The sequence below is a fragment of the Eutrigla gurnardus genome (genome assembly GCF_963514095.1).
Source record: "Eutrigla gurnardus genome assembly, chromosome: 4".
NCBI classification, from domain to species: Eukaryota; Metazoa; Chordata; class Actinopteri; order Perciformes; family Triglidae; genus Eutrigla; species Eutrigla gurnardus.
Window position 1 is genome coordinate 25,992,835 of NC_139918.1, and position 24,291 is coordinate 26,017,125.

General features: G+C 44.2%; 3 protein-coding genes across 6 annotated transcripts; all 3 read right to left on the reverse strand.

The window, feature by feature from the left end:
• Positions 1 to 877: 877 nt before the first annotated feature.
• On the reverse strand, positions 878 to 8,272 carry LOC311012167 (uncharacterized protein). The gene is made up of 7 exons (XM_084007506.1): positions 7,117 to 8,272; positions 6,064 to 6,130; positions 5,902 to 5,983; positions 5,376 to 5,592; positions 4,454 to 4,689; positions 4,137 to 4,371; positions 878 to 3,384 (listed from the first exon to the last, which is right to left on the reverse strand). Exons 1-7 carry the CDS (start codon positions 7,405 to 7,407, stop codon positions 2,068 to 2,070), a joined length of 2,445 nt encoding a protein of 814 aa, XP_083863632.1. The 5' UTR covers positions 7,408 to 8,272; the 3' UTR covers positions 878 to 2,067.
• Positions 8,273 to 11,172: 2,900 nt separating this feature from the next.
• On the reverse strand, positions 11,173 to 15,329 carry LOC311012229 (uncharacterized protein). Of its 2 annotated transcripts, XM_084007604.1 has the most exons (6): positions 14,666 to 15,329; positions 14,549 to 14,626; positions 13,992 to 14,070; positions 13,728 to 13,908; positions 13,382 to 13,646; positions 11,173 to 12,828 (listed from the first exon to the last, which is right to left on the reverse strand). In XM_084007604.1, exons 1-6 carry the CDS (start codon positions 14,966 to 14,968, stop codon positions 11,467 to 11,469), a joined length of 2,268 nt encoding a protein of 755 aa, XP_083863730.1. In that variant the 5' UTR covers positions 14,969 to 15,329; the 3' UTR covers positions 11,173 to 11,466. The 2 variants fall into 2 exon arrangements, with proteins under 2 accessions (XP_083863730.1, XP_083863729.1); XM_084007603.1 differs by having other exon boundaries at positions 14,549 to 15,329.
• Positions 15,330 to 15,365: 36 nt separating this feature from the next.
• Positions 15,366 to 23,288, reverse strand: LOC311012228 (piggyBac transposable element-derived protein 3-like). Of its 3 annotated transcripts, none has more exons than XM_084007601.1 (5): positions 22,915 to 23,288; positions 21,311 to 21,383; positions 21,120 to 21,222; positions 20,784 to 21,042; positions 15,366 to 17,389 (listed from the first exon to the last, which is right to left on the reverse strand). In XM_084007601.1, exons 1-5 carry the CDS (start codon positions 23,206 to 23,208, stop codon positions 16,121 to 16,123), a joined length of 1,998 nt encoding a protein of 665 aa, XP_083863727.1. In that variant the 5' UTR covers positions 23,209 to 23,288; the 3' UTR covers positions 15,366 to 16,120. The 3 variants fall into 3 exon arrangements, with proteins under 3 accessions (XP_083863727.1, XP_083863726.1, XP_083863728.1); XM_084007600.1 differs by lacking the exon at positions 15,366 to 17,389 and adding an exon at positions 17,457 to 19,798; XM_084007602.1 differs by lacking the exons at positions 15,366 to 17,389; positions 20,784 to 21,042; positions 21,120 to 21,222; positions 21,311 to 21,383; positions 22,915 to 23,288 and adding exons at positions 17,457 to 19,798; positions 20,217 to 20,666.
• Positions 23,289 to 24,291: the final 1,003 nt, after the last annotated feature.

A 24,291-nucleotide genomic window follows, 5' to 3' on the forward strand; every position in this document is an offset into this window, starting at 1 on the left:
GCAGCAGAAATAACACAGTGAGTCATTATTGACGGTATAAGGAGGACATCTAGTGGTGATCCCGTCTCCAGCAGCTGGATCCGTCTCTATGTTTTGGCCTTGCTTCATGGTTATATTGAACTTATGATAAACCCATTTATATTTTGGGACACACAGCTGTTACAAAGGTGCTTTGGAAAAGAAAGTGGCTTCATCTGGATTCCTTAATACCTAATAAACTCAAATGAATGTAACCGCCTCAATAAGCCAAATCTGTACCTGGATGGGCTGCTTTCAGCGGCCTGGCCGTCTTAAACAAGATGCAAATCACCCGTTAAAGATGACTATCATTCAAAACAATAAAGAAAATAGAATGGCACACCGAGCCAACTACTGCTTTATCAGCAGTTTCTGGCTTTAGTTTCCAACCTTTGTGATAAGGTGCCAAATCTGATAAATGCATTATTTTCTAAAACGAAATGGAAGTCTTACATTTCCCAATTCAGGACAAACTGATAAGACCAAACAGGGTCTTTTCACCTTTTATTTAAAACTGCAGCTGACCTTTAAAACAAACTCCATCACATATCTGATTCACACACCTCGTTAAAAGGTTTGTGGGTCTGAGATGTATCAGCACTCTTTACTTTTATTTCGCTTCTCCGAGCATCAGTCTTTGTTCCGACCTGCAAACTGTCAAATATAATCTGTAACCTAGCAACAGGCCGACTCCCTGTAGAGGTTTGACCGACACTCAAAAAAACTTGATGGGGCCTTGAAGCTAGTTTAAGCACTGATACATTCAGGGGTTTTGATCAACGTGGGAAATCCGACAATCTTCCTCCACCGCCGCTCTTTCGAAGCTAACAAGATAAGACGACACACTCAAAAATGGCAGTTGGACACATTTATTTTTGGCAATGGTAGTGGTTATTTTGCATATTTTACACTACACGACAAATTCCATGACTTTCAACATATCTTACAACTATGTTGTAATTCAAGCCTCAGTTATTTTAAACAACCATGGGATAGGTTATTCAAAAACAGTGAAAAGGGCACGCAGGTGACGGAGTGGTTAGAGCGCATGCCATGTATGAACGTACATACGCAGCCGACCCCAGTTCGAATCCCGGCCGGAGGTCCTTTACTGCATGTCACACCCCCTCTCTCTCTTATGTTTCCGATCTATCCACTGCTAATAAAAGCAAAAAAACCCAACAAAAAACAGTGAAAATTCTCCAGCTTTTTATGTATTTCTACATTTATTCCCTCGTCGTATAATAAGAGTTGCAAAGTGGAGACGTCTCAGGGAAAATCTGAGTTTGAAAACAATAAGCGGAAGCTAACTTCTCCTTGCTGCGATGAATCAGCTGCTGCATCTCAAACTAATTTCAAGCCTCAGCAAGCTGATTTTTGTGGCGTTTTTTTTTTTTTATAGGAAAACTGAAAACCATTTCTAGCTGGAAAGTAGTAAATCTATGCAAAAATGTTCAGCAGCAATGTAAACAATATAAAACCCAGTGGTTATGGTCTTTTTTCTCTCTGAGGTCACACTGACTCATGGAAACTACAGAGAGATTTATATAACATACAACTGTTGTATGTTATATAATACATTTAGGTCAAACTGTGCAATATTGATTTTTAAAACAGAACCAATTATTTCCCTGATAAACCTTTGAAGTTACATAATTATGTTTCGTTATGGAGAATAACTGTGGAATGATGATTCCTAAAACAGATCCAATGATTCTCTAAAGACTGATACATTTCTGTAATTAAACAGCTTTAAAGTGAATAAGAAAAGATAGAAACCGGCTGATCCACCGGGCTTTGTACTCAGTAGAAACATTTATTCTTAGCTTCAAACTATTCTTACAAGACGTGAATATATAACATATTTCAGTGTAAGAGTGTTACGCTTTCTTCAAACATTTGGTGACCCCAAAGTTTTACAAAAAGGTAACTTTCCAGGCAATTTCCTTCCATTCCCTTTCTCGTTAAGCACCCGTTATAAACCCATGTGAATGTTTGGTTTTCATAATTGTGTTGATATATATATTCAAGAACAATGGATCCAGTTAATTAACTCTGCGTCTCCGTGCGTTTTGACTGTTTTCTGGCTGAAACTTTCTTTGTCGGTCGTCCCCGACGTTTCTCTGGGTTTTTCTTTCTCCCTTCTTCTGGGTCAAAATCGGTGTCACTGTCATCTTTCTTCCTTCCTCCTGATCTGGCGGTTCTCTTCCTCACCCCCTCCTTTTCCCCCGAGTCGAAGGGCACGTCGGCGTCCGACTGCTCCTCCTCACTGGAACCCGTTTTCTTCACCTTCTTGGCGTTTGGACGCTTGCCTTTTCTTCGCCGCGCCGCCGGCGAGCTCCCGGACGCTTTCCTCTTCGGCCTTCCTTTGGGTCGAGCCGTGCTGCTCTCTGCGTTGGTTCCCACCTCTGCTCCCTCCTCCTCTCCCGGCTGTTGGACACAGTCGACCTCCGAGTCCGAGCCTTTCCCACTCCCGCCGTCCTCGGCGCTCGGCCTTTCGTCCGTCTTCCCCTCCTCGGAGCTCGCCGGGTGGTACCGCTGCATGTGACTCTTCAGGCTCACGTTGTGATTGAAGCTTTGGTCACAGTGGCGACACTGAAACGGCTTCTCGCCCGTGTGCAGGCGCATGTGGGACTTCAGGTGGCTGGACTGAGTGAAGCCTCGCTGGCACAAGGAGCACTGGAACGGCTTCAGCCCCGTGTGCACGGCCGAGTGTCTCCGAAGGCCGTTCACGTCCTTGAATGTGAACCCGCAAACGCCGCACTTGTGCTCCTTCACGGTCTTGTGGTTCTGCGTCAGGTGGATCCTGCGTTGGAAGAAGGTGCGGAACGACTCCGGGCAGTCGGGACATTTGTAATGGTCTTCTTTGTCTCGATGGAACTGCTCGTGTTTCATTTTGTCCAGCTTCGTTTTGAAGGTCACGTGGCAGTATTTGCACGGGTGGTCGTAGGTGGCGTCGTGGATTCTGCTGTGACTCTTCAGAGACTTCTCCGTGACGCATCTCTTGCCACAGATGTTGCAGGAATAGGGTTTTATTTTGTGCTCGCACGTGTGATGCTTCCGACGGGAGAAGAAGCTGCCGCACTCGGTGCAAAGCTCAGTAAGTTTTTGGCGGCCCCGGAAATCACGGCCTTCCTCCTCTTCCTCCTCCCCCTCCTCCTCCTCCTCCTCGCCTTCGTCTTCCTCTTCATCTTCAGACTCCTCAGCTGGGAGCTCTTCAGCCGGCAAGAGTTTCTTCCTTGGAATCCAGTCCTTGTCTGAAATTACCTTGACGACGTGGCCTTCCTCCTCTGCCTCCGACGGATCGCTGTCTTCATCGCTAAAAGTAATTATCTCGGAGAAAACTCTGGAGTTGCCATCCGTTTCCTAGCAACAATACAACGACAACAATGACAACTGAGAAGTCTACACAGCACAGAATATTATATTAAAATGATCAATAAAGGAGGTTATTGTTTAACTAAATTCTATCGGAGCGATCAGCCCAGGTGAAAAATAAGTCCAGGCAGTAATACGCTGCCAGCTTTGAGAAAATGCTCCGCAGATACTCCAAAAATGAGAGATGAGGGGACGCTTAACATGATGCATTTACTCCTCATCACTCATCACACAACAGAACGAGCTCGGGAGCAGACGGCCACCGAGAGCAAGGCTGCAGCCGCCCGGTCTGGCTGGCTAAGAGTTGCTAAGAGTTCAGATTTGTGGTCTGATCTACGTTGTCATGGAGATGGTAGAAGACTGAGCACTCTGCCCGGGTCACATAAAGAAAGATAAAACACAACAGGGGCTTCGATTCTCGACTCTCATCCACACAAACTCACGTGCCGTAATATTAATAACCAAATCTCATAAAATATCATAAAACAACTCGGCCTCTCTCTTAATCAGAGGATGCAACATTTCTACAACTACATTCAGAACTAGGGGTGAGTATCGGCAAGAACCTCACGATACGATACGTATCACGATATTTTGGTCACGATACAATACATATCACGATATTGCGATATAAATAAAGATGAAAACACAAGTACCTGTATATGTACATCAGATGATATTGATCAGAGGACAAATTGTCAGAACGTGTGACTATGTATGTCTGACTGTTTGAGTCCTACCTGTCGGGTCTCTGGAGTTACTTCCTCAGCTGTGGGGATGCTGGCGTCCACTTTGCTCTTCCACTGGTACTTGTAGTCGCACTGAAGGCACCGCTGGTTCAAGACCACCAGCACCCTGTAGGTGACCTTCTCCGTCTCAAGTTTGCATCCACACGACGGGCACTTGCGACGGAACAACTGGAAGAGACAGCTTTCATTCACGATGTGCTTTCTCTTCTTCTGTTGCGGCGCAGCTCTAAAAATAAAAAATGAAAAATGTTTCAATTTCAAAAGCCGACTGAATGTAAGCTGTAAAGCAAAATTAAGCAAAAACTCACTTCTTCTTGTTCAAATCAACATTCGGGGCATTTTGATGCAGCTGGTCAGATCCTTCCTCCTCAGACTTCCGTTTGGGCTCTTCAGCCAGCGAGACTCTCTCTGTTGGATTCCACTCTGTGTCTGCATTCACCCCGACGCCGTCGCCTCCCTTCTCTCCATCCGACGCATCACCGTCTTCATCGCTATAAATAACTATTGTGGGGAAAATGCTACCGCTGGGTTCTTCATCAGTTTCCTGGCAACGATACAACGACTACAATGACAACCTAGAAGTCTATACAGCACAGAATATTATATTAATATGATTAAAAAAAAGGAGGTTATTAAAAGTCCCAGTCGGCAAGTCGGGCGGATGGAGGGCACTCTGTCAGATTTTGAATGTTTCCAACTCTCACGCTCCTCCCCCACGACCACCGAGCTCCTCCCCCTCAACGTCGTGCCCTTTGAACTCCCTTAGATCACGCCACCTTTGAAACGCGGGTCCAATGTTGACTCTGGTTTTATCACGGGCACCGTCGCAATCTCTTTTTTTCCTTCTTTTCCACCGGTGTTTTATTTTCCTTGGTTGTTTTGGACCTCCTCGTTTCGGTTTTTAACGAGGAATTGGAAGCTTGTTGCTACTTCCCTCCACCTCCCCCCTGTGATAGTGGTACGACCCGAGGGGGGAGGGGCTCTGTGCGTGCACGAACACAGCCCTGTGTGCTGATTGGACAGGATGATCTGGGCGCTGTCGGATCTTTGCAAAACAAACAACAGGCTCTACGTGCACGTAGAGGCGCACTTTTTTTCTAAAACCGGATGATTTATGCTGTTCTATTTAACTAAACTCTACAGGCGCGATGAGCCCATGTGGAAACGAAGTCCAGGCTGCCAGTGTGCGGAAAACGCTCCGCAGATACTCCAGAAATGAGAGAGTCCTACCTGTTTGGTCTCTGGAACGACTACTACTTTCACTTCTCCCGTCAGGTGTTGCTCCTCGGCTGTCGGGATGCTGGCATCCACTTGGCTCTTCCACTGGTACTTGTAGTCACACTGAAGACACCGCTGGTTCAAGACCACCAGCACCCCGTAGGTGACCTTCTCCGTCTCAAGTTTGCATCTACACGACGGGCACGCCTCCGTCTGTAGCAGTGAAGCTCTAAACAAATAAATACATTTAAATTAATATTTTAAAAGCTGACTGAATGTAAGCTTTAAAAGGCAAGGTCATTTTATTTGTAAAGCACCTTTCAACAAAAATTCAAAGTGTTTTTCATAAAACATTAAAAGCATTGGAAAGTAATAATTATTAAAAATTAAATAATGAATGCATTATATAGTTTAGTGAAAGGCAGCAACAAGCAGAAAAGTCTTCAGGATTTATTTAAAAGCTGACCTGCAGTTTTCTGGAAGTTTGTTCCAGATATAAAGCAAAATAAGCAAAAACTGTTGAGGTAGTGTGACTCACTTATTCTCGTTTGAATCAGCATTCGGGACTTTTTGATGCATCTGGTCAGATCCGGCACCCGACACGGGCCTCGCAGGTGAACCTACAAATGTAAACAAATTCACACTCTTACCTGCTGTGGGACGAATAAAGGATTAACTGTCTGTGTCTGTGTGTCCTTACCTGTTAAAGATGTTGGACTTTTGATGTCATCACACTGAAAAGTAGCATCTTTGGTTTCCAAAGGCTCCTACACAATAAAAGTCCAATTTAGTGCAATGTGGACACATGGCACGTAATTACATGTGCAAGTGCGGATCGATTAAGGAATTTTTATTCACAAATTTCAAGCCAATGTGAGATGATTATATACAAATGATCCCTTTGGGGATGAAGTATTCCTTTAAGCTCCCTTAAGTACAAGCAACATTTCATTTGGGCCGCACAAGTGTGGCAAACACAGTGATTTGTGAAGATTAAAAAAATGCAGTGCTTAAGATGGGGTATGTAATCCTGTTCAGAAGCACTTTTTGTTATACTGGGTGAAATGGCCCGTCTAATTTCAGAGGGATCAGTACATTATGTCATCAGGAAAAGGAATGGAATTAAACAGAGCTCTGTGGCTGCCTTGGGGCTGAAAACAAACAACCAATCAAACACCGGATTGGTCGGTGTAAAAAAACAATCAGATGCCTTCACGTCTAGTTCTGCACCCGCCCTCCCCGCCTAAGCGGAGTGCACAGCCTTCACGTCTCGCTGATGCCGGAAGAATCAGCTTGGACGGACTCAGTGACGGGAGGGGGTGTGGGGGACACAGAGGAGGCAGGAGGAGGTGCTATTTGTCAAATCTTGCTAGCTCTCTTGCTAGCTTTCCAACATTACATACCCCAGCTTTAACTTAACTTATATATAGGCTGCGTGCTGCTTTATGGGGATGCGCAAAGGTGCATGGTTGCTATAGTTACAGCTATTTTAATGCATCTCAACTACGGACCTCTGGTGGAATCAAGTTAATTACATGGAATAGCGATGTGCGGGATTACCTGTAGTGTGCATACATTGTTTATATGATATCATACTGAAAAGCAAACATGACATTCTGCCATTATCCTGTTTTATTCATGCCATTCAGCTGTGTTGTATTATTTATTAACTTAAATAGCCACTGGAAGCAGCCTTCGTGGATGAAAAGTTTTACCCTCCTGCGTGTGGGCGTTTCTGTGGAAGGGGACTCACCCGGCATCCCGAGCCGTCCTCGGGCTCCGACTTGACGCACAGCGACGGGACGGCACCGGGCTTCAGCTGGACCCAGCCGGGCACGCTGGTCCCCAGACTCGGGCGCTCGAAACAGTCATCGGTGAAGTGTTCGCTGCAGACGGTGATGTCGGTCCAGGAAGACTCCTTGAGCCGCTGCTCGTTGGCCTCGAAAACGAACTGGACCCACTCGAGTCTCAGCTCCGGGTCCTCCGGTAACTTGAACGGCAGCGCGCTGCGACGCCACGAACCGCATCCGACCACGGAGCACATCCTGGAGGGTTGGGAGGGAGGAGAGGAGGGGGTAGGTTTTAAAAGTGCTCCGGCAGTTGGCGGGAAGCTGCACCTTCCGAAAGCTAACGTAACGTCCGACTTGTACGGGCTTTACGGATCTTCTTTAGCGGTACAAAAACTCAGGGACCTCTGGGAGCGTTAGCACGGCGCCTGTGTGGATTTCAGGAACACATGAAGTAACAACACAGAAGCTACCTGGCGCCTCTCTATGACGTCATCCTTCCGCGCCTCCAGACAGTTCAATCCGTGGTGACGAGCTAACGGCTAGCACATTAGCTAGTGGCTGGCGGGGTCGCTTGGTTTGCTATAAGGCGTATCCCGGCTTTGTGAAATCATAATTACTTACTTATACACTAATTAAAAAAACAAAAAGGGAAATACGACGCCTCACTTACCAACAGATTCGGCCATGTTAAGAGGAACGTTAGAGGCATAATCGTGTCGGTAAAGATAACGTCCGAAATCCGCTTTCAAGTCTATGAAAAAGGGGGATATTTTACGTAGACTTGTCAAACCTGGACTAGGCATCCTTTCAGATCCTCTCGGGAATTAAAAAAAAAAACAAGCTACCACGTGCGCGATTTGTAAACACTAAAAGATTGGCTACGGTGGCCAGGAGGTGCAAAACAAATGTACAATATGAGAAACACTTTTACAAAGCTGGAGACAAAGTTACATTTCAGAAAACAAAATTACATTGCCATAACACATTTACAAGTCCTGAGACAAATTTACATTTGAGAAAACACATTTACAAGACGTGAAACACTTTTACAAACGCCGAGACAATTATGGAACAGTCACAGGATCCGACCCTCCAAAACAGCATCATGTCCAGGAAGAGTGCCCAATGAGCTCTACTACTTACCACACAGGTAATATTTGGTGGTATAGTTTGTATTTGTTTATTTTTTTCTCAAATAAATGTAATTATGTCTTCTCTTTAACATAGGTTTGACTCCAGAGACTGTGGATTTCAAATCGACCAGGCTGAACTGGATGCCTTTCCTGAGGCTCACCTGACAACAGCTCCATGTGGGGATGCAAACATGCAGGAGTACCTGGACTTGGCCATGGAGAGCAATCATTTACAGAAGGCAGATTACTGGCAGTCTGCAACTGAACTGTATCTGAAACTAAAAGAAAGAGTAAAATCTATTTTTTTTAAATAGGATCTGAATCGATTTAATTAAACCATGTATCGCGATGTGGCTTCCAGGCAGCAAGAATGTTGAACAAGAACGTAGTTCTTTTGCTGCGAATTGTAATAAAGATGTAACATGTACACAAAGTGTCTTAATTTGTTGCCCACAACTTAATTATTTTAAACTGGGAAATATGAATAAAAATAAGTAATGAGCATGTATTACATTTTTTTTATCGATAAAATCTTGAACTAGTGATTCATGAACAGAGCACAGTTTAAGAATGATGGATCTAAAACTGAGAAAAAAAAAAACACGCTCGCATATCACCATGAAAACACTTGCACCTGCAAGTGCACCTTTAGGTGCACCAATGACAACGGCATAACAGCAGAACAAACAACATTTTTAGAGCCCAAGCTCCAGGGTTCATCCAATATGGCTTATAAACAGCCAAATCCTGGACTATTTTGAATTCCAGATTACTAGTGGTTGATTACCACTAGAAAGGACCTCTCATGAAATCTCTTTGACTCACTCTTTGACAAAGGCTGGGTGCCAAATATGTACTGACCTTTCATCTTCAAGTGTGTTTTTGGGAGTACTTTGGTTTTGTGGTTCAAAAACCTGACAGGAAAACAAATTTATCAACAATTTATAATAGCTTCCATAACTCTCCCCTTATCATATACAGTATATATTAATGGTGATAGGTTGTCAGTATAGGTTGTCAGTTTTGTCATAGACAAATACATTAATTCACGTGTATATATTGATAATTAGAAAAAAAAAATTCCTACCACAGTGTCAGCTCGATCGAATTCAGCTGTGCTCCTTGAAGTGATGACAATTTCACAATCAGAGTCTGAGGTATCATCCACGGCTGTAAAAACAAAAAGAATTCCACAGATCATGTTGCTAATGTTGATATATCCTTCAGTGCAGCGTCTAAAATATATAAAAAATATTGAATCATGAGATCTACTAACCTCCTTTAAAATGTTTTTCAAGGCAAATGAAAAAGGTGATCCTGCAATATGGCCTCCCGAGTTCTTTTTTATATTCCGCCAATTTGAATGGCTTTTCTGACCCAGGCACATGGATCACCTCCGAGCAGTCTGGATACAAAAGGACATACGTTCCTTCTGGCATGTCCTTGTTAAATGTTCTCATCTTCTGGACTGCTTGTTTCAGGACATCAGGCGCTTCTATCTCTGGGTCTACAAATAATGGGAGTGTTTTCCCTCTTAGAGGTTTTAGATCAGTCCCATTTGGCACCATCCATCCAATGTTTATCTAAAAAATGAAAAAAGGTAAGGTTAATTTCATGTACTACACATAGTAATATAAAAGAGTATACATACACCAGTGTTTCCCATTAATTATGGAGAACATGGAGGAACGTCCCATTGATTATGGAGAATGCGATGTCCCTCCATGTTCTAATTTATGCCACCACAGTTTCATAGTTAGCCGAACATAACTGTAAACAACCCGTGTCAAATATACAAGTTCTCTTATATAGATCCATTTTTGAGTTATCCCGAGTCAGGCCGTCGAGTATTGATAAGCTAATACAGCCAGTACAGCCTACCTTTCGCTCTTTAGCCCGCTGTCTTCCTCTTGGCCCGTAGTTAAAAGACTGACGCTCCTTGGACTTGGAACTTCTGCACTCCAGAAACTGCTTATATGATGGGCAAGGTTTTTCTGCTAAAATTAACAAAACCAAAGTAATAGAAAGTTAGCAGCCGCTAATCAATAACATTGTTTACGTTGATTGATTCATTTACGATTATTACGGATACGGATTATTAGACGTACGGATAGCTACGGCTATGCTACACTTACTACTTTGTTTAGCATTATCCGGCAGTTGAGATGTCCCCTGTGCGGCTGGTCCTTCCGTCCGAGCTGCGGCATTCAAAAACTCCAAAGACCGACCACACGAAAAACAAAACGGCGTTAATCGGCTCATATGTTCGCCACAAAACGGGCAAAAGACTGCTTGCCCGCCGTCCATCTTGGGTCACCTTATTACTTCCGGTTCTACTCGCCAGTTGGTACATTCCCTTTCCGGTTGCAAGAGTTACTTGTAAATTTGTCTCGGCGTTTGTGAAAGTGTTTCACGTCTTGTAAATTTGTTTTCTCAAATGTAAATTTGTCTCAGGACTTGTAAATGTGTTATGGCAATGTAATTTTGTTTTCTGAAATGTAACTTTGTCTCCAGCTTTGTAAAAGTGTTTCTCATATTGTAAATTTGTTTTGCACCTCCCGGCCACCGTAGCTCTGCGATGTGTCCACCATTTTTTAAGTTGTTTTGTTTTTACAAACTTTTTTAGGAGCTCTTTTTTTTTTTCAATAGAAACTTTATTTATAGATTCACTTTTTTAGGAGCTCGTTGGTGGGTGTATGACTGCGTTTACGTCACGCAGATCCCGGATGACACCAGCAGATGTCGATGTTGGACTCAAAACGTTGAACGTCCACTCTAAAAGGGATAGTTCACTCAAATTAGAAAAAAAAGCTGCGTATATAATTCTGTTTTGGTTCATTTTGGCTTTGTTTAAAGTACATAAATATTAAACATTTGTACCACAGATGAGAACATATAATTATGTTTTTTTACTAATGTTGATTCAAAAAACATAAACATCAGTTAACAGGACTCAAAATTAGCTTGAAATAAAAAAAAAAAAAGTTACACTCTGTCTTGAAAAGTAGAAAATATCCCAGCCTCATGTTTATTTTCCCATAAAACTTAAATTGTTCAAATATCATAGAAAATATTTCAACTCTGTAGGACACTCTAAATTTTAGTTCTCAAAAATATGACATGTAGTCACATTGTTGGTTGCTATTTTTAACACAGGATTCAAACTTTTTTATTTTTCCTTCAATGTTCAGTGTCTTCGACAACTTGATTCTTTGCTCGTCTTCCTCTAAGCCTCCCTGAGCTTCTAATGGTGTTCTGGCAGGGTCCCTCTTTTTCCTCGCTTTCCATCGGGTCAAAATCCGGGTCATCGTGAGAATGTTTTTCCCGTCCTCTTGCCCTCGATGTGCCTGTCTCACTATTCTCCACTTCCTCCTCTGTCGAGTCAGAGGACGCGTCGCATTCCATCGGCTCGTCCTCGCTTTCTTCATCGCTGCATTGCTTTCTCTTTGACCTCTGCCCTTTAACTTTGGCAGTCTTGGCGTTTGACCGCTGGCCTTGCCTTCCCTCCACGTTGACCTCTGAATTCCTCTTCGGCCTTCCTATGGGTCTGCCGGTGCTCCTCTTCCTGCTCGGCATAGCTTTCCTCTTCTTCTCCACCCCCTCTTCTTCCCCGAGAAGCCCAAAGTCCGCGCCTCCGTCGTTCTCCTGAGCGCCAACAGCGTCGCTAACACTTTTGTTGACTTTCCCCTTCTTGCGTCCGGCGCTCGCCGAGTGGTCCCGCTGCACGTGACTCTTCAGGCTAACGTTGTGATTGAAGCTTTGGTCACAATGGCGACACTTAAAGGGCCTCTCGCCCGTGTGCAGGCGCATGTGGGACTTCAGGTGGCCGGCCTGGTTGAAGCCACGCTGGCACACGGAGCAATAGAACGGCTTCACTCCCGTGTGCACGACCATGTGTCTTCGCAGAATGCCTCTGTGACGGAATTCTATGCCGCAGATGCGACATTTTATCTGTTTGGAGTCTCGGTGCTTCACCAGGTGGATCCTGCGTTGCTTGTTTGAGGCGAACGTCTCCGGACAGTCGGGACATTTGTACGGTTTTTCTTGATTTTGGTGGATCTGCTCGTGGGTGATTTTGTCCACCTTTGTTTTAAAAGGAGCGTGGCAGTATTTGCACCGGTGCTCGTAGTTTTCATTGTGGACTCTGCTGTGAAGAGTAAGAGAGCTCTCGTTGACGCACCTCTTGCCACAAATGTTGCAGGAAAAGGGTTTGATCTTGTGCACGCACGTGTGACCCTTCTGCTTGTTGAAAAACTCCCCACACTCTGTGCACAGCCGACTTTGATTGAGAGGCAGAGAAGGATCATCGCCATCTTCCTCCTCCTCGACTTCCTCCTCAGACTCTTCGTCTTCAAGCTCCTTCAGCAGTAAAACGGTCTCATCCGGTAACCAATCATCGTCTGAATCCATGTTATCTACATCACTCGATGACGGCGACTCATCCGTGGGGTCCTTCTCCTCCTCCTCCTCCTCCTCCTCGATGAAGGGGACCGTATCCCACACGTCTGCGTCGGTGCTGCAGGTGTCGTCCCTCGACTTCGGCTGTGAAAGACATAATAACAAAGAGCCAAAAGCCAATGGATTAGGGATCATGAGTCATGTTCATTTAGAAAAAAAAAGATACACTGTAAGAAGGTCCACTAGAAACTTTTATCTCATTTGGCAGCCATTTATTTCCTTTGTAGAAGGCACGGCAGCTACTGACATTTCTATGTTACCCAAATGTGTGTACATATCTTCTTTTTTTTTCTATTGAATTATTATCATCATTATTATTATTATTATTATTATTATTATTATTATTATCATCATTATCATCATTATTATTATTATTATTATTTAGTTTTGTTATTAGAATCATTAATTTGAACTGTAAATTCCTGTTGACCCACAGGTGGCGCCCCAATTCTAACACGATGCAGATATTAATATAAATATGAACACCTATGAATATTAATATTGTCCATAACGATGCAGGGTGATTAATCAATTCACCATCCGGTCTGTGAAATCGTATAACAATGCAGATCACATCTTCCAGAAAGTCCCAAGGCCGACGACGAGGAGAAAAGCAGCAAAAGCGTATGATTTTTACCCGTCGGGTCTCCGGAGCGACGTCCACTTCTACGACTTCCGTCAGCGGTTGCTCCTCAGCTGTGTCGACGCTGCATCCCCGTTGACTTTTCCACTTGTAGTCGCAGTCACACTGAAGGCACCGCTGGTTCAAGGCCACGAGCACCCCGCGGGTGACCTTCTCCGTCTTCATTCCGGAGCCACACGACGGGCAACTCTGACGGAACAACTGGAGGAGACGTTTTTCGTTCACAACGCACATCCCTTTCTTCTGCAGAAGAGTAACTCTGGAGAAAAAGAACGTTGGGGGTTGAATGTAAACGGATGCGAGGCAGAACCTCAAGCTGGTGTATGAAAGATGAACTCACTTTTTCTTGATCACGTCAATGTTTGTGATTTTTTGCAGCATCTCGCCATAATCGCACTCAGAAGACTCGGAAGCATCGGAGGCATCATAATGATAGGAGGCATCAGAATGATAGGAGGCATCGGAATGATAGGAGGCATCAGAATGATAGGAGGCATCGGAGGCGGGGCTCTCCTGGGAAGCTGAAAATGAGAATTTAACGATCATGATCATTCACATCCACACCGGCTTTATTTATATTTTTTACTTTTTTCCAGTTTCTCACCCGTTGAAGTCGGTTGTGGTTCTCCAGAATAGGGAGGACTGTCGCTGTTTTTCACCTCGTGTGTGGTTTCTTCAGGCTGCTGCAATAAAGTAACACAAGTAGAAAGCTTGCAGTTGCAGCATAGACTGTGTGTGTGTGTGTGTGTGTGTGTGTGTGTGTGTGTGTGTGTGTGTGTGTGTGTGTGTGTGTATATAATCAGATTAATCTGCTTGTAATCAAAGAAAGGTAGAAATATCTTCAGGATTAAACACTCATTTCTTATTTATCTCCTTGATACAGAGAGGAATTAAAGCCTAAAAACAAACAATTTGTTCTGTGGCTCCAGCCCATTTAAAAATAATAATAATAATGTATTAATTTAATAAGAAAACAAAAATTAAGAATCAACTCCGCCCACTCAGGCGGACGGACGTGTGCATGAAAACAAACAAACCCGAGAGAAAACATGGCGTCAATATTATTATTCTGTGGCTGAATGTAACTTCTATGTTCTAGTGTACTCGAGAACCGTAAAATGTGACGTCAGAACAACACGCATATATATACTCTGGACTCACCACAGACAGTTCGGGTTCGGACTTGAGGCATCCCTCGGGTTCCTCGGGCTCAGGCTTGACGCACTCCTCGGGTTCGGACTTGAGGCATCCCTCTGGTTCCTCGGGTTCGGACTTGACGCATCCCTCGGGCTCGGACTTGACGCTTACCTCGGTCTCGCACTTGACGTACACCGAGGGGACCGCGCCGGACGTCAGCCGAACCAGGCCAGCAGCAGCAGCATCCGGACTCGGGTCTACAAAAGAGCCGTCCGCGAAGTGAAGCCTGCAGACGGCGATGTCGGTCCAGGAGGACTCTTTGAGCCGCTGCCCGTTGACTTCGAGCAGGAACTGGACCCACTCGAGTCTCCGCTCCGGGTCCTCCGGTAACCGGAACCGTTGCACGCCGTGACGCTCCGACTCACACCCGACCACGGAGCACATCCTTGTAAGGGGGTCCGGGTTCAGTCCGGGACTGGGAGGTAGACCCGCGTCTGGACTGGAGTTCCTCTGTGCCAAAACAGTCGAAGCTAACAGCTAACTAGCTACTTTCGCTCTGCTCTAGGCGGGCGGGCTGAGTGGGCGGGGTTTAACGGCGGGGGGTCGCATGGTTTGATATCCGGCGTATCCCGGCTGTCATGTAGCGGTTGTAATACCACTGCTGCCCCCCTCAGGAAAGTTAAGAGTAACACACAATCACGTGGATAAATACAGGCAAACATGGTGATCACATGACGTCACAAGGCGTTTGGTAAACTCCTGTTTTATTGTGTTTTATTGTGCTGTGAGTGAATGTAAAGCAACATGTGGATCTGCTAAATGACCTAAATGTAAATGGACTTTCTTTCTTGTTTGAGTATTATTGCAAGCTTTGATTCTACTTTTTGACCTAGCTGTAATCAGCCGATCACTGTGATCAGCTGATCGATTGCCTCTGCTCCATCATCCTTACTCAGAATGTACATGAAACCTGAATGCAGCATTGTTACTCATTATGACGGACCTTTAAAATCCACATTTCCAATTGGATATTGTTGTAAAAGCTTCCGAATGCAGTTTAATAATATAATATATAATAGTATATTAACGCATTACTTTTGTGCCGCTTCTTTTACTAACACAAAGTGATAAAGGTTGACCAGAAATGAACCCGACCTCCATGATGCCGTTTCTGCCCGACCACCAAGCCTTTGTGTCGGCCCGTTAAAGAACCGAGTGTGGCACCTTTTCTTTTCCATGTGACAGGAGGATTTACATTCCTTCAGACTGCATTTTCACCCTTCCACCATATCCAAGTTTGTATATTCTTCAGATTAGGCCTAATAACTTGGGTGAATATGCAGAAGTTCCTATTTCCCTTGCAGAGATTACAGGATAAATATTCTTTCAGACTGCATTTTTCGGTCTCATGAATGTTTCTTGATTTTCTCTCTCCAATAAAGAGGTTATTTAAACCACCATGAGTTCCTTTAAGACTCCTCTAGGAGGTCCGATGCCATCACACGTTAATTATTAATATCCATCCAATGAGACCCGTTTCTCATGATCGTCGACTTGATGGCTCTTTTCTTTTCACAACTAAACTGAATTCCTAATTTATTTCCCTTCATTCCTTCGATGCTGTTCTTTAGTCTTCCCCGAGCTTTTACCAAGCCGCTTTTTCTTTCTCTCCTCGGGATGAAAATCAGAGTCGCTGTCAGAAACTCCTCCCCTCGACCTCGCTGTGTTCTTCATCCCCTCCTTGCAGCTCTCTTCCTCCTCGGCCGAGTCGAAGGACGCCTCGCTGTCTTCGTCGCTGCTCTGCGTTCTCTTTAACTTCCCTTTTCCCGCCTTGCTGCTTGAACGCTTCCCTTCCGCCATGTCGTCTAGCTCGTAGCGTTTAGGCCTTCCTATGGGCCGCCCCGTGCTCTTCCTCTTCTTTTTAGTCCCCTCCTTCTCCTCCTCTTCCGTGTCCTGCTCCTCCTCCACATTGTCAAACCCAGAATCTGCACCTCTCTTCTTCCCATCAGCATCGGCGTCGCTCGCCCTCTCGCCCGCCTCCTCTCTGTCCCGTTGGCGTCCGGCGCTCGCCGAGTGGTACCGCTGCATGTGACTCTTCAGGCTCACGTTGTGATTGAAGCGTTGGTCGCAGTGGCGACACTTAAAGGGCCTCTCGCCCGTGTGCAGGCGCATGTGGGACTTCAGGTGCCCGGCCTGGTTGAAGCCGCGCTGGCACACGGAGCACCTGTGCGACTTGGCGCCCGTGTGAACGGCCAGGTGTCTCTGGAGAGAGAGCGGCCAGAGGAAGTCGATGCCGCAGATGTGACATTTCAACTGTTTGGGGCCTCGGTGCTCATCCAGGTGGATCCTGCGTTGCTTGTTTGAGGCGAACGTCTCCGAACAGTCGGGACATTTGTACGGTTTCCCTTGAGTCTGGTGGATCCGCTCGTGAGTCATTTTGTCCACCTTCGTGTTGAACGTAGCGTGGCAGTATTTGCACCGGTGCTCGTAGTTTTCGTTGTGGACTCTGCTGTGGACGTTCAGAGCGAACTCACTGACGCACCTCTTGCCACAGATGTTGCAGGAAAAGGGTTTGATCTTGTGTTCGCACTCGTGAGGCTTCTCCTCGTTGAAAAACGTCCCGCACTCCGTGCACAGCCGACTGCGGTTGCGGAGAAGTTGGGGATGATCTTCTTCCTCTTCCTCCTCCTCCTCTTTGTCTCCGGTTTCCCACTCGGGTTTCTTTTTAAGCGCTCCGGTGTGAAGTTCGTCCACTGGCTTCCAATCCTCGTCTGAATCCGCGTGGCCCTGATCGCTCGATTCATCGACTGAGTCGGTCTCCGAAGCGATGGCGGCGTCGATCTCAGGGACGACGGGCGGCGCCGCCTGTGACACAATGACAAGAGAGTGCAGGAGTGGAAATGTGACGCCCTTGCAGCAGAGTATTTTAAATATAACAAAAAAGGAGGATGCATTATGTTTGATTCTAACTAAATGAGTCTATAAAACCCACGAAATATGGCACAGACGATCTAAAAGGTGAATACCGTAAATCCTCTAATATAGGCCCATGCCTTTATTCTACTCAAGCGCATCGCGGCCCAGGCCTTTATTGGAAGGAGGCCAGAATTAGAGACAGGCCTCTATTTCTATTTGAGCAAAACAGGCTTATTTAGCAGCTTGCTCCTCGGAGTGCTCTACAGCATATTCCAGCACGTTCTCTTTAAACCCTGTAAAGCCCAAACCATTAAATAATTGACAGAAAATTCCAATTCTTTGAAACTGGAGCCTTTATTGGTCCTTCTGAACAAAACAAAAAAAATTCAAATATCAATTTCCACACAGGAGTTTTGATTTGTATCGAATTTGATACAGCAGGTCAATATGCTCAAAGATTCTGTTTTTTCTTGAACAAAAAATACAGAAACAAATCCAACAAAAACAATGCAGCAATGGAACTGGCAGGGTGGAAGTCTGGAAGACATAACATTTCAGTTATTTTTACTCATTTTGCAGTTCACAGCCTTTTTATTTTGAGTGATGGTAGCCTTGAAAACAGTTCCTGCCCTTGTTCAGACAAAGATGCACTCTGCATTTCTCACAGTACACATGGGCAAAGCGGCCGACGCAGTGCTTGCATCTCTGTCGGGTTCCCCATGCTGGGAAATGATGAAGGCCATCCTTTCTCACATCAGGGGGCAGCTCAGGGGTTTTCCTCTTCCGGGGAGGGGCTGGCGTTGCTTCTGGAGAGGACAGTGGTCTGCCACACTTTTTGACCTTCCCTGCGCTTGTGAGGGCGGTGCCAACAGAAGCCTGAAACCTTCGAAGGGGCAGGGCTTTCTGCCTGGGCTGATGTTTCTCCAGGTCTCTTCTGTAGCGGATCCATGCATTGATTACTGCCACTGTAACGGTGTGCCACCAAATGTAGATGTACCATCTTCGGGATCTGAAGTTGTACTTGTACAGTGCAGATAGCATATCAAGAAGGTCAAGGCCTCCCATGAACCTGTTGTATGTGTCAACAATGGCTGGTCTGGGAACCCTTATGTAGGTTTTGGCTTTCCGATCCCAACGCTTCACATTGCCCAGTGGTTCAACACCAACAAAAGAAGAGAGCAGGTTCACAGCTTTGTTGTCATACCATCTCACAATTATGTTTTCTTCCTGATTTACTCTGAAATCCAGAGAGCCCCTTCCCTTTGTCTTCAGTTCTTTCTCATCCATCAGTTTGCAGTTCTTCACCCTGTTCATTGGGACTGTCCCTATGTAGTAGATTCCTCTTTGTTTCAAATGCTCCACCAATGGAACTGATGTAAAGACGTTGTCAGCAAAAACTTTGTGATTTTTTCCTGGTGGAAGGGTTGAGGTCATTTTCAGGACAACATCTCCTGTAGCATCAGATTTCTTTTTGTCTGGATTTTCTCTCCCTTGGCACACGTCAAAGTCATAGAGATAGCCACTTTGGCCGGCACGTCCCCACATCTTGAACCCCCACTTGTGAGGCTTTCCTGGCATGTAGCATCGTAGATGTGATTTTCCTTTGAAAGGCACTATGATTTCATCAACGGCGTGACATTCCTCAGGAGGTATGCAAAGAAATCGTTGGCGTAGTTTCTCTAACCATGGCCTGAGTTTCCACACTTTATCCTTTTTTGCATCCTCAGACACATTGAGGTTGTCCCGAAAGTGAATCAGCGACAGCAAATTCATGAATCGACTCCGTGACATCACATCACACACTGGGGGGTACCGTGTCTCCATCTCCCAGTAAGCTCGTACGTTGGGCATCTGTACCAACCCCATGTGCATGTACATACCCAGAATTTGCTCAATTTCTTGGGCATTTGTGTTCGCCGACTTTCCATTTTTCTGCACACTGTACAAGTTTGTTTCTTCTGCAATTTCCTGTATCATTTCCTCAGTCACAAAATCTTTGAAATACATATATGGTGTCCAGCCAAGCCTCTCTTTAGAGTCTTCCTCAACACATTCCACAAACTCAACAGATGGAGGTTCAAACTGTTTTCTTCTCCACTGATATTCCTCCTTTTTCACTTTGCCCCTTGCCAACTGCTCTGGTGTTGTGTCCTCTTCTGGGACTTCATCATCATCATCACCATCTGGGTTTTCCTCTTCCTCATCATCACTGCTATCTGGGTTTCCCCCAATCCTTGCAGTAGGAGTCCATTCCTCATCCTCCTCATCATCATCATCTTCCCCGAGCTGCTCCATGTCACTTGAATTTCCATCCATAAACATCTTCAGAGCATCTTCAACACTGTATTTTTTTGCCATCTAAAACACACAAAAAAACAGATTATTGTGTATTTTTTCTTTGAATTGGTCAGTTTTTAGTGAAAATCAGTAAGCAAAATGAAGTTGCTATCAATCATACCATTGCAACACCCAAGTAGTCATCAATCATCAGATACAGCAAGTTGCATATCTACTTTTTTGCTCTGAATGCACCAAATAATGTAATTTAAACATTTAATTAGTTTACTTGAAAAATAAAGACTGTATGTTGCTTGATGTTTTTTTTATAATGCATGTAATACAATAAAATGACAATTGACTGATTTAGAGTTACATGACCTTATACACCCGCTGTAAGTCATTTTTAACATGGTTTTACTAAACCATAGATTATGAAATATTAAGTAATTTCACATTGCATCAACCCAGTCACAAAACATTTTAATTTTTTTCTTACCTTAACCTTTTCAAAATTGGCAAAGTTCTTCTGCAAAAACCACGTGTCCACTTCCTGGTTAATGGCAGTCTTGTAGCATGGCTGGAAAGCCCTCTAGTGAGCAGATTACCCCTGGTGGATTATCTGTGTACTGCATGTATATAATTGTATACATGGGGTTTTTCAGGGAAAAAATTGTCACACTGTGGGGGGCTCAAAAACTCATGTATCACATATGATACGTTTGGTGTTATAGGGTTTTAAACTTGATGTCAAATGTTCGTCTCCTCTTTGGCTCCGCAGCGGCCATATTCAACAACGTTAGCCCTATTAGCCTAGCGGTGACTGAAGTCTCATGTGCGAGTCAAGAGCGAGGTGATTGACATGACCAGGCTGCCGTAGCTATGGCTTGGATTCATAAGCAAACATTGCCCCCCTGTGGTACTTGCATGTTACCATCACAAGCATCATGTTGAGGCCTGCCCAGAAAAGCGTTGGTTCTAATAATAGCCTAGCCTCTATTAGACCGCTAAAGGAATACAGGCCAATATTAGAGGATTTACGGTACGTCGCCTGTTTGATTCCCACCTGTCGGGTTCGTTTTGTCACTCCTGCTGCTTCCGGCGGATGTTGCTCCTCAGCTGTCGGGACGCCGGCGTCCGCTTGGCTTTTCCACTGGTTCGTGTAGTCGCACTGAAGGCACCGCTGGTTCAAGACCACGAGCACCCCGCGGGTGACCTTCTCTATCGTCACTGTGGAGCCGCAGGACGGACACTTGTGGCCGATCAACTGCAGGAGACGTTTTTCATTCACGACATACATCCCTTTCATCTGCAGAAGCACAGCTCTAAAAGAAAAAGAAAATCAACATCAATTAAATGTATTAAAAAAAGTAGTCGAAGCGAGCCGAGATAGAAAACTTACTTTTCTCTGATCAAATCAAAATCCACACGTTTTGGTTGCATCCGGTGTGATGTAGATATAAAAGCATCCGAGACGCCTCCCGGGATCAGGCTTCCTCTCGCAGCTGCAAATCAAGATGAGAGTGTGAGGAAATCCTTCACTTTGATGTTTTTTTGTTTTTTTTTTAAATCGCACAATCAAAAACATTTTACCCGTCGACTCTCCAGAAGTAGGGCCATGGCGTTGATCACACTGATATGCATCCTCTGCGGTTTCCTCGAGCTTCTACACACAGAAGAACACGTTAAGGGTACTAGCCCAAAGCACATTCTTACTACACAGTGTTTTGTTTATTAGTGCTTATCGCCACCCAGCTAAACCCTGTAACACCCCTTGTTGTAAAACTACGTTACTTTTAACCATCCTAAAAAACAATCTGGTATATATTTGTATTTTTTTAACACATATACATAATCATTGGGTCCTATTGTTCAGTCTCACAATGTTATTGGATCGTACATTTGTTTATTAGTCCCGTCTTATGGCCATGAACTCACACAACCTCTCAAGGTTTCCTTCGAACAACACCTCTTTGTTTCATTGGACTGGATTCATCAGATTCAAGTAAGTAAAATGTATTTTATATATTTGTTGTTGTTATTACAATGTCTAGAGCATGTACATATGTAGTTATTAGATGCAGCTTGTTATATATTTGTTGCAATTATACAACACTGGGTGAGTGTGGTAGTCAAAATAACAGGCTTGTTGCAACAGGTTGTATTCCCTCCACTACACCACTGCCTGAAACAGAGTATTTAATTTATACATGGACAGTTTACATTCTACCCATGTGTTGTGTTAATTTGATCAGACGGACCTAAAATCCCATGACTTTGTCCACAATGAGGATATCAACAGACACTTCAGTTCTAGGAAAGGTGAACATGTTCCTGAATGTGGGGTGTAGATGTAAGTGGGGGTATGCATGTTTTCCTTTTAGTATGATAATTAGAGAGCGTAACAAGCAGCATTGTTATGTCAAGGCAGTATTGTGTGACTGTATGGCTGGTGATTGGGATGCAGGTTTCATTTAGCATGAAAAGAAGAGAGCATAGGCTAAGCTATTCACATTTACATTCAGGGCATTTAGCAGATGCTTTTGTCCAAAGTAACTTACAATAGGCAGACAGTATCGTCTGTCTGGAAAACTTTTCTTCCCTGAGCACTTCCACCAACCTATCTTTTCCTTCAGGTTATGTACTACAATATAAAAAACATATTTAATTAATTGATCTTTTATTTTCAGAATGCAACCAGCAATAACTGAGCCGTGATAGAGTGTGCAGGATGTTGCAGCTGATAATTATGTGGACATCGAGCCAAAAACAAATCGCTGGCTAAAAAACACTGATTTTGAAAAGAAAAAGAGGAGTGAAGAAGTTGCTAGAAGAAGCTAGTTTTATCTTGTTTTAATTTTTTTGTAATAAATGCAATTAAGTCAATTATATGAAATTAAGAAATATAAAAATCAGCCTAACCTGTACATCTCTCTTATCTGTGTTTGTGTATCATATTAGAGATAAAATAAATACTTGATGACAAAATGGTGCAATATTGTTTTTCTAAGTGTCTTAACTTTATTTAATAGACATACAACCTCGTGTGTGTGTGTGTGTGTGTGTGTGTGTGTGTGTGTGTGTGTGTGTGTGTGTATATATATATATACATACATATATATAGGTGTATTGATATAATCATGCTAATAATAGTTAATTCAGATGGAGTCTGTGGTGGTCTCAGCTCTCGGACTCACCACACATGCTGGTCTCTCCGGTCCGGTCCCCGGTTCCCCGTCTGACCGGAGACCCAGCGACGGGACCGCACCGGGGGTCAGCTGAGCGTGCAGGACCGGGTTCTTGTCCTCGAAACAGTCCTCTTCGAAGTGTTCCCTGCAGATCGTGATGTCGGTCCAGGACGCCTCTTTAAAGCGCTGCTCGTTGACCGCGGCCAGGAACTGGACCCACTCGAGTCTCCGCTCCGGGTCCGCCGGTAACCGGAACCGCTGCGCCCCGCGACGCCCCGAATCACAGCCGTCCACGGAGCACATCCTCGGGGGTTAATGGGGTCGAGAAGGACACAACTACGGGCTTTAAACTTCTGACGCCAAGCTAACTCAGCTAGCTTGTGTTGCTACTAGAGGACCGAGTGGGCGTGGCTTTTCACAGACTAGTGCGCGCGGTTTGTTGTCAGGCGTACACCGGCTGGCGGAGCTACTGTGTGAATCCGGTTCGCAGAATGCGAGTCGAGGTATTTCTCTAACCTAGCATACTCAAGGAGAGTGTTGCCTAGTAACAAGACAAAAATAAGACAATAATATGAAACCCTGTGGTGTTTTGGGAAGTAGGCCTTACCTGTGGGCTCACTATCATCAATATATTCATTATTTATTAAAAATAATTAAAAATAAATAAATCTCGAGGAGTTACTGACTGGAAAATATGAGAAACAAATCAGTTAAGTCCCATGAAAGTTTTACAAAACAGACATAAAGGCAAGTGGAGATGAGGAGAGTAAGTGTAGGTCTAAGGAGGTACCAGTAGGTGGTGCTGTTCCGCTTCTAAAGTTTAGCTTCATGACGTGGGGAGTTAAACTTCATTTTCATTCCGGTAACTTTGTGTGCTTCTGTTAATATTTTTCCCCTTTATATTAGAATGAACAAGAATTAAAGGTGTTCCCATGAAACATTAAATATTAAACTCAATGAAGAACAAGAATACATACACAATAAATAGAATATTAAAATAAAACACAAAATTTAATTTGAATGAATACTAGAAATGAGTAATTACCTCATTCAGTTAAAACAAGTGACATTTAAAAACGCCCCGGAAACACCACAACGATGCCATACTATGGATTTTGTGAAATGTTATTACTGATAAATAAGATGACACAAAGACATACATTCCCTTAGAAGTTAACCCTTCTAATCCCTCCTTAAATGAAAGAACATGGTCCACCTTCCATATGTCCAGCAATGACGTGTCTTAAGTCTTTCGACACTAATGAACTAGTTAAGATCCCTGAAATGTATAATTAGCCTACATATGAGAATGTGAAGGTTATAAACATCATAGGGCCTGATTTTTAAAGTCCACGGTGACGTGATATTTAACTTTTAAAACGCTCT